Source organism: Hyperoodon ampullatus, assembly GCF_949752795.1.
Source record: "Hyperoodon ampullatus genome assembly, chromosome: 5".
NCBI classification, from domain to species: Eukaryota; Metazoa; Chordata; class Mammalia; order Artiodactyla; family Ziphiidae; genus Hyperoodon; species Hyperoodon ampullatus.
Window position 1 is genome coordinate 2,032,313 of NC_136918.1, and position 15,114 is coordinate 2,047,426.

Here is a 15,114-nt window from a genome sequence, read left to right on the forward strand (position 1 = left end):
TTTGTTTTCTGGGGCATTAGTAACTGTCTCATTTTTATTTGCTTTTTAAAAAAGTACCTTCTCAATGATAAGAAGAATTGATAATGCCAATATCTAGATTTGCCATGGATCTCTTTCTATCTTTTATTGCTTCTGCTTTTTTTCACTTTTGTTGTCTTATCTTCTTGTGTGTGTGGGGTTACTTTCTGAGTGGGTTATCAAGCACTGTATTTGTAAAATTATTTGAAGAAATAGTTTAAGACACAGAATAGTGTTTTTTTTCCCTTTGGAGAAAGTTTAGGTTGTTTTTTCCAAGTTCCTGGAGTCCCTAGCACTTTGGAGATGCCTGGGGACAGACATTAGCACTCTCTTAAGATCATCTTAAACTGATTTCAGAGATTCAGATGTCTACAGTTGATTGGCAGTTTCAAGAAGGCCTGTTCTACATCTGGCCCATTCTTACTCCTAGGGTACAGCCTTTCAGGGTCCCAACTCAAAGCAAGGAGGGGTTCAGAGCTGTCTTGGGCACCAAATCTTTTATTCTCTTAGCCCCTTGAAGTTATCAGAACCCCCATTCGGCCTCTTATCCTTTCAGCTGACTTCTCTACTTTCAGTTAATACTTGCCCCAAACTCTGGGCTCACCTCCCTCCACCTCTAGCCTAGCCCAGATGCTGACCTGGTAATTCTTCCCTATCATGTTAGCGCTTGACTTCAGGCACAGTTTTTAAGAAATCTTACTTATATAGTTGTCCTCAGTGTATATGGACTGGCTCACAATACCTAGTCTGCCATTACCAAATGTTAAAGTCTGAAAGATTCACATTTAACTAACAACATCCTGAGTGAAATTTACTACTAAGTTCTACAGCCAATCAAACTTTCAACCAGATGTGAAAAGAGAATAAAGGTATTTTCTGACATATGCAATCTCAAAAGAATGTTCTACCAAAATGAGAAGTAAACTTATGAAGAAGATGACAGAGAATTTTGTTAAAAAGCAAAAAGCAGAAAAGCACAAAAAGCCTCCAGAATAATGGTGAAGGGAGTTCCCAAGATGACAGATATACAGGTAGCCTAGAGTAACTAACCAGTATTTGAGAATGGCAAGCTCCAGGAAGGATGTTTTCACAGGAAGAAATAAAGTAAAAGAAAGGAAAGGAAATTATAATAGCTATGTTTACTGTGTTGAAGGAGATAAAAGATAAGACTGAGCATTTCAGGAAAGAATTGGAAACTATTAAAAGGTGAGTGGAAATCATAATGTTGAAAAATAGAATAAATGAAATTAAGGCCTTAAAGATTAAGAGATAGTTGGTGAACTGGAAGATATGACAGAAGAAAATGTTTGGAATAAAGCACAGACAGAATGATAGAAAATATAGAAGAGAGGAGAAGAGAAAAGATGATACAGTGAGAAGGTCAAATATGAGTGTTTTGGGAATCCCTGAAGGAGAAAACAAAGTGAGAATGGGCTAAAGCAGTATTTGAAGATAAATTGACTGAGATTTTGCCAAAAGTGAGGAAGGCCATGTACTTAAGAAATCCAGAAACCTCAACAAGATAAACAAAAAGAAATATTTACCTAGGTTGAAAGACAAAGAGGACATCTGAAAAGTTATCAAAGAAAACAAAATAAAACAAAACGAGATATTTACCAAGAAAAAAAGGTGATCTACAAATGGCTTCTAACAGCCGACTTGTCAGCTAAAACAGTGAAAGCCAGAAGACAATAGAATGATGTCCACAAAGAAATGACTTTTTTCCCTGCCAAACCAGAAATAAATTCTATACCCAGAATAAAGGTGAAATCAAGACATTTTCAGATCAACAAAGATTGAGAGAATTTGTCACTAGGAGTCCTGCACCAAGAAAATACTAAAAGAATGTTCTTCAAGCAGAAGGAAAGTGACCCCAGATGGAAGCTCAAGAGATAAAGGAAGAAACGAAAGGCAACAGTAAATATGTGGGAAAATCTAAATGAATATTTACTGTATATAACAAGAGCCTTCAGTTGAACATATATGTGGAATTATGATGGCATTTCAGTCAAGTTGGTGGGGGGGTAAATGGAATTAAAGTATTTCTGTAGTCCTTGGGTTGCCTGGGAATTGGTAAAACTAATGTTAATGTTAGCTAATGTTAATCTAATTAACATTAGTTAAGTCTAATGTTAATTAGTTAAGTTTTAATCTTGAGAGAACCATTAAAAGTATATAGTAATATGTTAATAGAGTATATGTCTTCTAAGCTAACAGAAGGAGAAAAGTGAAGTAAGAAGTTATCAGCCCCAAAGAAGGCAAGAAAGGAGAGAAAAAGGAGCATAGGAACGTAGAGCTTATTAAGTACAAATAGCACTTAGTAAGACAACAGATATAAACCCAAAGAGGTCCGGTAAATGTAAATGTACTAAATGGCTTAATTAAAAGATAAAAATTGTCCAACTGGGTAAAGATAATTGAACTCAATTATTTGATGTTTATAAAGATACAGCAAAGTTGAAAGTAAAATATAAAATTAAAATATATACCATACAAACACTTTGAATAGAGAGATGGTGTAGCTAAACTGTACTTGAAGCAGAAGCAGTGAACGTTACCAAAGGTGAAGAGAAACACTTCATAATGATAAAATATGAAATCTCCATATATGTAACTGTAGCAGATATTCTTATTGGCCTGTATCACATCCTCCTTGCCCCCTCATTTCACCTGGATATTACATACAGCCCACTGTGTACTGCCAGCATCTCACTACACTGTGCTTCTCTTTCTGGAAACTTAAAAGCTGCTCAGGTGAAACCTGGGATTGTGGGGGCAGTTAACACTCCTGGGGCAAGCCTCAAGCAGTGGAGGGACTGGAATCAATGGATAAACTCTCCAACTTCCCATCCCTTAGAGGGACAATTCTGAAACACATTCTGTTTGGTTCCTTGGTGAGTTCCCTGTGGGAGTGGCTCCAGCGCTTACTGCAGAAATCAGCTCAGTAACACACTTTATTGGCTTTCCTTCCTTCTCTGGATCTCTCTCGTCATTTCCTTACTGTGTTTCCTGGGATCACCTCCAATTGCCTACCTGCCCTAAAATCTACACTTTTGGGAGAACTCAAACTAAGACAAAAAAAAAATCTGAATTTGTAAGTATCTAATTAATTTTAAATTTCTCTCTGTTTCTCTTTCTGTATGCAAAGAGTGACAGAACTACAGGGAGGAATAGATGAAGCCACAATTGTAGTTGGGGGTTTTAACCCAATTTTCGTAGTAACTGATGGAACAAGAGACAGATATCAGTAGGGATGTAGATTTGAGCACCATGATCAACAAACTTGACCTAATTTATATATACAGAACATTGCACACGAGAACTGTGGTGTATGTTTTTTTCTAGCACAAGCAACTCTTTCCAAAACTGACCATATGATAAATCTTGACACAATTCAGTGTCTTGAAATAATGGAGTATGTTCTTTGAACATAGTGGAAACAAGTTACAAAAAGATAGCTAAATACTAAAAACCCTTTAACATACTTTTATAAATGTTTTTCTCAGTTTATTGATTTTTAATTTTAATGGGATTTTTTCAAATATAGAAGTTTCACATTTTGCAGAGTCAAATCTGTCATTCTCAAATGACTCTCATTACTTTTAAGCTCTGTTTCTCCCTATCCAGGAATTCAGTAAATACTCATTTAAATCAAAAAAGATTTTTTAAAGTAGTTTTTTCTATTTTATTGTCTATATTTAATCATTCCTCTGGTTTGAACTTCAGAATCACTTTTTTGTTCCAAAAAAGAATTCTACTAGAATTTTTAATTGCAATTGTATTAACTGCTTGTTCTTATAAGAATTTTATTTTTGCATTTTTTTATTCAGGTATAATTGAGATATAACATTATATTAATTTAGTTATACAATGTAATGATTCGATATTTGTATATATTGTGAAATGATCACCACAATAAGTCTAGTAACATCTGTCACCATACATAGTCACAAAATTTTTTTTTCTTGTGATGAGAACTTTTAAGATCTACAGTTTTTTTATTTTTAAATTACCATTCTGTATTGTGATTGAGATTACTACTTACTGTTCCCAATTCTTCCTTTCCCTTCTACCTATTAGTAGATGAAATGCTAACTGGTTATTGAGAGATGTAGAGAAGTGCTGATGGATATTGATGGAAGTGAGGGCTGGGCATGAGCTAGCTGTGGCTGGCATCAAACCACTGAAAAATGGGTTAGGATAACATGCTTACTCTGGCTGGTGAAACTGGTTTTCTTTGAAGTGGGGTAAATGGTAAAGCAGGTACAAGTCTCCTGCTGTCTTTCTGTCTGATGTTACTATTCTGTACTTTGATTTATAGAATTTATTCTTGAAGTCTTACAGAGTTTTGTTCCATATTTTTAGATTCCAAGGTTCTTGTAACTTTATCTCTCTTAATTTTTTGTGAGGTTTTTTTTGATAAAAAGGGTTGGGGAGAATAAATGAGACAGAGGAAGTTTCCCTCTAAACCTAAAATTCTAGAACAATTGCTCATTTTCCACTTTTTGGCGTTGTTATGGATTATTAAATAATTAGATATTTGACTTTCTGAGAAACTGTACAGTTGAGAACGTGTATTCACAGATAAGTACAAAGGTTATTTCCTATTTTTGTGTTTCATGGTTATTGTTTCAATGCTAATAGTGAAAAATGCTACCACCTCTCTGCTTTTAGGTTGGAATGCTGCGTCAGCAGGTTGAAGAACATGAAAAAGTCAAGCAAGAGATGACCATAGAGTATAAGCTGGAGTTAAAGAAACTACATGAAGAAGTAAGATTTTAATTCTGTTATGTGTTGTATAATTCTGTCTCTTCAACCCATGAGAATTTTGTTAATGAGCCGGTTTTTTACTTCATAGAGTGGATGTATATATACTAAGGGAGGTGCAGGGGTGGAAATCTATCTCTCTGTTCTTAAACCCAGGTAAAGAATCTTGCCTATTTATATGTTTGATACTACCTACAACAGCGATTCTAAAATGTGTTTGTTGGTTGAGTACCTGAAAGAAATAGAGCTATTTTTGTGTAATACCATGAAATACTGATACGAAAAGCTTGTATTAAATGTTTTAATTTTTAAGTTGAATCAGTTACTAGATTTTAAATAATGGAGGATCCAAAGGTTTCAGAAGCATTTTGGGATAGATAAGAAAAGTAAGAAAATTCTATCAGCTAACTCAATTTTATTCTTCAGATTGGGAAAAAACTGCTTTTATTTTCATTTAATTCCACAGTACTCCTCTCTTGCTTACCTACTCAGTGTTCTGCAGGAGAATGGTTCAAGAACCACAGGCCTAGAGAAGAGAGACAGGGTTTTTATTTGCTGCTTTTATTGTGGGGGTGGTTTGGGGGCCCCTAAGTGCAAGGCGATTGTACATTGTAAGAAAAATTAAACTTCTGTTTATAAAATATTTTCCCTTTATTTTTTCTTTGACTCAATATATTTCTTTCCTGGTGTTTATTTTTTTATATGTAGTTTTGAGTTGTTATTTTATCTGACATGCTGTCTATTTTCAGGGATACTAGTTAGCTCTATGCGTGCTTTCATAATGCCAATTTGTTGTATCAGCACTGTTTACACATTCTTAAATTTTAAGTCTAGAAATAACTGTGTCTACAGTTAGACAGACTGAAGAGAAGCTATGAAAAGCTACAGAGAAAACATGTAAGAGACTTCAGAGGAAATGCCAAAAATCACAGGGAAGATCGGTCTGAAATTGAGAGGTTAACTGGAAAAATAGAGGTATGTTCATAGTACTGATTTGCTCATAGTGATTGTCAGCCTTCATGTAGGAAAATGCTGTTTCTAATAGTGCTATTTCCTGAAACCAATTTTCTCTCATCTCCAGGACTACTGCTGGGCTATTTCAAAGGTGGGAGGGTGATCCACTGTGCATCCTGCCACCAGGATGGTTACTAGCTATCAGTAGCTCTCAACAGGGCAGTACCATCCTTTGAGGGCATTGGAAATGTATGGAGACATTGTTTCGGTTGTCAGAGTGACTGGGAGTGAAACTGGTGTGTAGGGCACAGGGACCAGGGACACTAAACATGGCTGGGACTTTTCCACACAGGAAGGAGTATTGAACCCAAAATGCCATATTGAGGAACATTGACTACCAGTTACTAGCTGTCCTCCATGGGCAGTGTCCTTGTCTTATTTATCACCTAACAGAGTAGGGGCTTAGTAAGTGTTGAAGGTACTAAGTGTTGAAGCTTTTTTGTACAGAGTACTCTGCATATCAGATTGTTTATCGTCAGTTCCCATTTAGATATGGTAAGTCACTTACCTCCCCCTTTGCTGACTTTGTTTTTATTAAGACTGAGTAACTCCATTATTATTGTATATATTGATTCCCTAGAGGAGTTAAGGGAGTGGTGGGTTAACACCACCAAGAGTAGATGAAAGAGCAGCACGAGGCTGTCACTTTTTTCCCCTTGGATCCCCTCCTCTGTCTATGCTCTTGGTTCTCAAGTGCACCTAAGAGTTACCCAGGGCCCTCTTTAGGCTCTCAGACATTTTGATCCAGTTGTATGGCATGCGAGCTAGGACTCTGCATTTTATCTAGCTTCCCTAGCCAACGCTAATTTGAGAAACATTGTTCAACATCTTTGTGTGATTACTTACAATTTTTCTACTCAGTGACCTGTCACCCACAAATGCCAGTATATTATTACTACCTAGAATTTTAATTTCTGCATTTAATATTTTCTTACATCTCAACATTTTAATACATTTGTTTTTGGTTTTTTTGTTTGTTTTTTTGCATACGCGGGCCTCTCACTATTGTGGCCTTTTCCATTGTGGAGCACAGGCTCCGGACACGCAGGCTCAGCGGCCATGGCTCACGGACCCAGCTGCTCTGTGGCATGTGGGATCCTCCCAGACCGGAGCACGAACCTGCGTCCCCTGCATCGGCAGGCAGACTCTCAACCACTGCGCCACCAGGGAAGCCCCTCAATATTTTTATACATTTGAAGAGCTTAGAATCAGATACTGCTTTCCCTGCAGCCCTCTTCAGTGAAATCTGGGTTTTTTTTGAAAAACTCCTCATGTTCTTGTTCCCCATTACCACTTCCTGACCATTGTCTTTTCTTTGTACCTCAGAAACTCTATTTTTTTTTAACATCTTTATTAGAGTATAATTGCTTTACAATGGTGTGTTAGTTTCTGCTTTGTAACAAAGTGAATCAGTTATACATATACATATGCCCCCATATCCCTTCCCTCTTGCATCTCCCTCCCTCCCACCCTCCCTATCCCACCCCTCTAGGTGGTCACAAAGCACCGAGCTGATCTCCCTGTGCTATGCGGCTGCTTCCCACTAGCTATCTATTTTACATTTGGTAGTGTATATATGTCCATGCCACTCTCTCACTTCGCCCCAGCTTACCCTTCCCCCTCCCCATATCCTCAAGTCCATTCTCTAGTAGGTCTGCACCTTTATTCCTGTCTCGCCCCTAGGTTCTTCTGACCATTTTTTTTTTTTTTTTTTTAGATTCCATATATATGTGTTAGCATACGGTATTTGTTTTTCTCTTTCTGACTTACTTCACTCTCTATGATGGTCTCTAGGTCCGTCCACCTCACTACAAATAACTCAGTTTCGTTCCTTTTTATAGCTGTATGTATGTGCCACATCTTCTTTATCCATTCATCTGTCGATGGACACTTAGGTTGTTTCCATGTCCTGGCTATTGTAAATAGAGCTGCAATGAACATTGTGGTATGTGACTCTTTTTGAATTATGGTTTTCTCAGGGTATATGCCCAGTAGTGGGATTGCTGGGTCGTATGGTAGTTCTATTTTTAGTTTTTTAAGGAACCTCCATACTGTTCTCCATAGTGGCTGTATCAATTTACATTCCCACCAACAAGAAACTCCATCTTTGATTTTCATGTCATCAGCATATACCACCAATCAGTGTACATACAGCCAAAGTTAGTCATCTTCTGATCCCTGGTTACTCCCCTGTTCAAAGACTTCAGCTCCCAGTTCACTGTCATTCTCTCCAACCTTGCTTTTATCGTAATTCTTGAGGATTTCAGTGTCCACAGGGATGATGCTTATAATACTCTGGTCTTTGAGTTCCTTGGTGTTCTTTCCTCCACAGATATTTTGATCTCCTATCCATCTCTTCTCCCTTTTCCCATTGTCATTCCTTAGGTGTTATCATTACCAATACTTGCAACCCTCCTAGAATCACATTTTTAAGCATCACATTCTCCAACTACCATCCCTGTCTTTTCAGCTCTCTTCCTTTGGCTCCTGATGCTCGATACTCACCTGACCCCCCGTCCCTTAAAGTGCTTGGATCCTGCCACTTGTCACTGCTCCGTCTCTACTTTGTGTCCTCAGTTACCAGTCCTTACCCAGCTTCCATCCCATGGTTACACTCCTTATATTCCCCTTCAATTCTGTGCTCTCTCTTACTTCATTGCCTTTGCTTGGCAAAACTGTAACTCTCGTTACATCCAGCTTTCTCCCCACTTTCTACCTGTCATGTGTGGCAGACCATAGCTGGAGAAAAATATAATCGTGCTGACTGGCCTCATTTTAAATTCATGGTCACTCACCTCAGGTGGGTCGTCATGCTGCCCAGAATCATATTATATTTCCCCTCACTCTCCTACTTTCCATAATGACTGTTTCATACTTTCTCTTTTCTTGAATTTTCAACACTTTTCCCCACATCCTCACTTTTGGATGATGATCTTTCTTTCTATTTCATTGAGGAAATAGAAGGTAATTTTCACAAACTTCCAACCTTGTGTCTACCTGCCTATTAGCAACTGCACCCATATACTCCGCCTTCCTGCTGGAGGGACTGTCCATGCTCCCCCTATTCCCTACCCTCAATATCACTCTAGAAATGCTCCTCCCTTCTGAATCATCGGGTTTTTCCTCCCTACTGGATATTTTCCACCAACATGCAAACTTCCCCCCTCTTAAATATCCTTTCTTGACCTCTCTCTTCATCCTCTGGATACTGCCCCATTTTTCTCCTTCATTTTATAACTAAACTACTTTAAGTACCTATACTTGTCTCCAGTTCCTTTCCTTCCATTTTTCTTACACCCACTCAGTAAGGCTTTTGCCCCCTCTCTCTGCAGAAGCTATTTGCATGGAGGTCACCAGTGACTTCCCCATTACTCAAGCCTGTGGCCAGCCCTCATCTTCCCCATCCTGTCTGCAGCATTGGACCCAGCTGGTCTCCGTCCTCCTTACAGCTCTTTCTGGATTTGGCTTGGAGAACAATTGCACTTTCCTGGGTTTTCTCCTACCCTGTTTGCCACTCTTTCTCAGTCTCTTTTGTTCCCCAACCTTTTAGCGTTGGAACACCTTACGGTTGTGTCATTGTACTCTTCTTTTTTCTGTCTAGGCCTACTCCCTTGGTGATATCATTCAGTCTCATAGTTTTAAGCATTGTGTATATGTTGATAATTCCCACATTTGTATATCTAGTCCTGACCTCTCCTTTTTGCTACAGAATAATTTCCAACCTCCTGTTTCACATCTCCAGTGTCTAAAGCTGTCTCAAACTTGACATGTCCAAAATAAAGGTCCTGATTCTTTTCTCTCCTATCTTCCAGCACCATTTCTGTTTCAGTTAATGGCAGCTCCATTCCTCAGATTGCTCAAGCCTAAAAACCTTGGAGTCACCCTTGATTTCTCTTTTCCCAGCACAATAGCCAGAATGATTCTGTTGTAATGTAAGTCAAATCATGTCCTCTCGTGTACATAAACCTTCCAGTAGCTTCTCTTAAAAGACAAAGTTATCATAGTGACCTACGTAGTCTCACCGCCTGTTAACTCTGACCTTTCCCTTCCTTTTTTCCTTTTACTCACTTATTCCAGCCACACCAACCTCCTTGCTCATCCTTGAACATACCAGGATGCTTCCACTTCAAGGCCTTGTACTTGCTGTTCCCTCTTCCCAGAATAGTATAACTTCATCTCTGTCTCCCTTGGTGTTTACTTAAATGTTACTCAATGTGGCCACTCCTTTTTAAAATTGCAGCCCCCAACTCTGAGCACTTCATGCTCTATTTTCTCCAAAACAGGTACAGTTGGCCTTCTGTATCTGTGGGTTCCACATCCATGGATTCAACCAACCATGGATCTAAAATATTCTGGGGAAAAAAAATTCCAGAAAGTTCCAAAAAGCAAACCTTGAATCTGTCATGCACAAGCAACTATTTTCACAGCATTTACATTGTATTTACAACTATTTACATAGCATTTACATTGTATTAGGTATTATAAGTAATCTAGAAATGATTTCAAGTATATGGGAGGATGTGCATTGGTTATATGCGAATAATACACCATTTTATATAAGGGACGTGAGCATCTGTGGATTTTAGAATCTGCAGAGGCCTGGAACTAGTCCCCCACAGATACTGAGGGGTGACTGTATTACTATCTAATGTACTGTACAATGAATGTGTTGCCTATCTCCCTCCAATTGAGTGGGGCTAGAATTTTTGTTTTGTTAAATAGTGTATCCCCAGCATGTAGAACAGTACCTGGCATGTATATGGTAGAAATAATGAATAAGTGAGTATCAGCTGGTGAACAGTAATTACCCTAAGCTAGCATGAGACTTCTGGAGTTGAGGCTCCTGGAGGACAGTGATGAAAGACTGAGTTTCCTTTCCCTTTAGTTTGCCTCATTTTCATAAATACTGGGCTCATTTTCTTGATCATGCAACCTGAAGTTACTATTGATCCATCATTGATTTTGAACTGTTTGGCTTTGGGTTACAGATATCTGTTAAAATTTAATACAGATATTTCCTGTTATTCATGTCTGTGCAGTTCTGTTGAGATAATAAAAATTTGGATATCAAAGGATATTGTGTTAACTGAACCTATTTGGTTCCTGAGTTTTAGACACCGATAAGAATTGGGCTACCCAGGGCTTTATCTGAAAATTTAGTTGAATCTGTTCAGTTCCTGGGTTTGGATATCAAGAATTTGGGCAGTGAGGGATATCTGTAATCATATTTTGAAATTTTCAATTATCTTAGCATCAGTTTTCTGAAAATCACTAAAAAAATTATTAGCAACCCTTAGGTGGCAGCAGATCTTTGAAAATCATGAATCCAGTATTAAGCATCTGTGTTTCATACTCTTCACCATTAGGGTGTTAAATTTAGAAAGACAGATCTCCAGAGGCACAGTATGTAAGGAATTTAGTATTACTCTATAGTCCTATCAGCTAAGTGAGTAATGGGGCTCCTGCTGTGGAGAAAGGTGCATGTGTACCCAGGGACCTGGGGAAAAATTAAAGTAAAAGTGAATCTGGAAAGTAGTGACAGCAAGGGGAAGCACTTAGAAGTTAAGTACCTTAATTGCTTCTTCAGGAATTTCGTCAGAAATCACTGGACTGGGAGAAGCAGCGCTTGATTTATCAGCAACAGGTATCTTCTCTGGAGGCACAAAGGAAGGCTCTGGCTGAACAATCAGAGATAATTCAGGTGAGTTTAAGACATTTTGGGATAATGAGAGGCAGAGAGGTTTTGATTAAATTTGAGCTGGCTTAACGCAGTGCACATGTGCTCACCACGTCCACCCACGTCCCCACGCCCTCTTGCTCCCTTGCTTGCTGCCTCCCTCAGCGGTTCCTAACTCCTCACTCGCGCTCTTTCTTGCTCTCTCACTCTGTCACTGTCTTGCATTCTCATGCTCACTCCACACTCACATTTGTTTCACTCTCCTAATCTTGGTCTCTCCCTCTTTCCTTTTCTCTTTCTACCTCTGCTCTCTCTGTCTCCTTTTCCATTTCTTTCTGGCTCTGGCTTACTTATTCTGGCTGTTTCTGGCTCTTGCCTTGGTTCCACTTTTGTCTGTGTCATGAACACAAATCCTCCCCGGGCTTTGTGGTATGTAATCCTGGGACTTCAAGAAAATAACTTTTCCATATAGTGAGATTACTGAGAAGAATATGATACAAAGCAACAGGGTTTTTTATTTTCCAAAGGATCTCAACATGAAGTTATGGCCACTGCGGGCATCAATTTTTACAAAGCTCCCCATCAGAGTCAACTCCAAATGTGTCAGTGCAGGCCACAGCTCTGCAGTATTTCCACTAAGTAGTAGCTTGAAGAGCCAGCCCGTTAACGGTACAGCTCCCAGTAAGACCTTCTTATCACTGTTGTGTCTCTGTCACCATAAACTTTTAAACAGTAGGTCTGAGCCAATTCAATTAACTCTGTGATAATTCTACCAAGACAACAGATTAACATTTGAGTTAGGATCATCTTTTTCTCATAAGGAAAATGGTGCTTTTAAAAATATAACATATATTCAAACCTATAAATATATATATATATATAAAATTGAACAGAGGATTCAAGCCACGTGACCAAAAAAAAAAAAAAAAGTGGAATTCAGAATAACTTCTCACTCTTTGAGTCATATATTTGCTTGATTTTTTTCTTTTAGTCAGCGATTAAAATGACATAATACATGTTCATTTTAGAAAAATGAGAAAATGTAGATGAAATGAGAATTAAATAAAATCACTCATAATTCCATCCTTTAGAGATTTACCATGGTTAACGTTTGCGTGTAAATTTCTTCTGACTTTTTCTGTGCTTGTATGCCGTGTACATTGCATTCATGTACATTTGGTAGGAAAAACACTGTATGTGTGTGTATGGGAAGAGATGAATAGTTGCAAACTTAAAAAATTACTAAGAATGGCAAAATGTTGATAATTGTTGAAGCTAGGTGATGAATATATAGGGGTTCATCATCTTACTCTTTCCATATTGTATACGTTTGAAATTTTCCATAAAACATAATGTGAAAATGTAAATTATATGCTTACAATGTGACAGGCAGTATGCTAAGCACTTTATAATGCAATATTTTATTTAATTTTCACAAGTTAAAAATTTTCCTTTTTAAATACGTCAACAAATGTGAGTCATAATGATTGTATAGAAGTTCAATCTACCATTAAATGTCTTAATTTATATAACCAATCTTTTTTTGCGGAACATTAGTTTTTTTACTTTTTCACTCTTATAAGTAGTGCATGGGTGAACATCCTTATTTAAATATTTAGGACTATATGTCCATTTATTTTCTTAGGAAATGACCCTAGAAGTGAGATTGCTGCATCAGAGTAGTCGTACATTCTTAAAGATTTTAATATATATTGTCAAAGTACTCTTCAAAGGTGCATTGATACATACTTTCACCAGCAGTGTTTGGGAATGTCCATTTCCTCACACTTTCTCAGTATTGTCCATTTCTTCCCACTCTAAGTATTGGGCACTATTATTTATTTTATTATTTTTTAAAATTTCTCCTACTTTTAGGCTTGTCTTTGTCAATCTGATAGGTGGAAAAAATGGTATCTGATTATTTGTTTTAATTTGTATTTCTTTAATTATGAATGAGATTGAGCATTTTTTTCATTTACTTATGGCTATTTCCATTCTTTTGTAAATTATTTGTGTTCTTTTCTTTGCTCTTTTTTTTCTGGTTATTTTATTTATCAAAATCTGTTGTAATTATAATAAGTAGAGATAATATTTTAAACTTTGTTAATTAGGAGAATATTTGCTTTCTATAAACAGTATTTTTTTCTTTCACAACAGTAAAATAAAAATGTCTAAATGTACAAAGCACTTATCACTCTGACATATTGTGTGGAAGAATGTATAGCAGTTCAAGTCACAATACACTGATTTTCAAAGACCAACATATTAACTTCTATTTCAATCAAGCATTAGAGCCTGAGACCCAGAAGAGGTCATAATGAAACCTTATCCAACCAAATCAGAACTAAAAAAAATTTTTTTAAACCAGTAATGCACTTTTGTAGCCTCTTAGCACAGTTACCAAATACTGCTTACATACATTCAACATCTAGCTTATTGGCATGATTTTTTATAAAAATGAGAAACTTTTGCAGATATATGATTAGAAGGTACACAGATTGCATTACATTAAACACAAAGGCAGTGTGGTCCTTGTAGGAGAAATCAAGTCAGTACCCCCTGGTAGAAATGTTCTATAAAAATGTGTCACAATGAGGCGTCAGTGTTTTCAGCCACTTATCTGTCCCTGATGTATTTCCTTGAAGTATATGATCTGTCAGGACTTCAGGTTTCTTAATCCAAAATATCTCACTGAATTTAGGTACATCTGGAAAGCAGCTGAAAGTTTTCTCCAATAGTCTGACATCACAGAAAGTGGGTTGAGAAATCCCTCTCTTTACCTGAAGACGTACTTGTTCTACTTCAGGCGTCAACAGCTCAAAAAGGAAAAGAAAAAAACAATCAAAACTTCCCCCCCCACACAATCCCACACAAGCTAAACAAAAACTACCGCCTCGCCCCATAAAACTCCAGCACCAAAGTGTCAATCATTCCTGGGAAATAGAGCATACCCCTTGGATTCTCTGATTTATTAGCTGTTCAAACTTGAAGGACAGAAATGACCTTATGTCCTTGTGGAGAGGAAGGAAGACATGTTAATAATGACTGTAGAGCCATTGAGAAAGTGCATTATCTATTACACAATCAACTTAGAGCCCTGTCCTCCAACAGAGGCAGCCACAACTTCATTTAAATTCTTTGCTCCTTTTTTTTTTTTTTTTTTTTTTTGCGGTACATGGACCTCCCACTGTTGTGGCCTCTCCCGCTGCGGAACACAGGCTCCGGACGCGCAGGCTCAGCAGCCATGGCTCACGGGCCCAGCTGCTCTGCGGCATGTGGGATCTTCCGGACTGGGGCATGAACCTGTGTCCCCTGCATTGGCAGGTGGACTCTCAACCACTGCACCACCAGGGAAGCCCTTTGCTCATTTTTTTAAGATTATTTATATTTTACTATTTTGAAAGAGCTCTTCCTACATTAAATATATTAACTCTTTGCTGTTTCGTTGCAATTGTATGTGTTTGCCCAGTTTACCTTAATTCTGCTTAGTAATTTTTATGGAAATACAATTGTTTTATAAACAATTGTTTAGAATGGCTTAATTCTCTTAGTTTTTTCTTTAAGGTTTTTATCTTTGTTGTCATACTATAAATCCTTACTAAGCCAAGATTTCTTCTAATACTTTATAATTTCTTCTT

General features: G+C 37.6%; 1 protein-coding gene across 2 annotated transcripts in view; it reads left to right on the forward strand.

Moving 5' to 3' along the window:
* CEP63 (centrosomal protein 63) overlaps positions 1–15,114 on the forward strand; it is a 68,275-nt gene that overhangs the window by 13,379 nt on the left and 39,782 nt on the right. For both annotated transcript variants that reach the window (XM_079704732.1, XM_079704733.1), the window contains exons 3-5: positions 4,693–4,788; positions 5,638–5,760; positions 11,387–11,500. In XM_079704732.1, the coding sequence (XP_079560858.1) occupies positions 4,693–4,788; positions 5,638–5,760; positions 11,387–11,500 (333 nt within the window). The remainder of the gene's footprint in view (positions 1–4,692; positions 4,789–5,637; positions 5,761–11,386; positions 11,501–15,114) is intronic.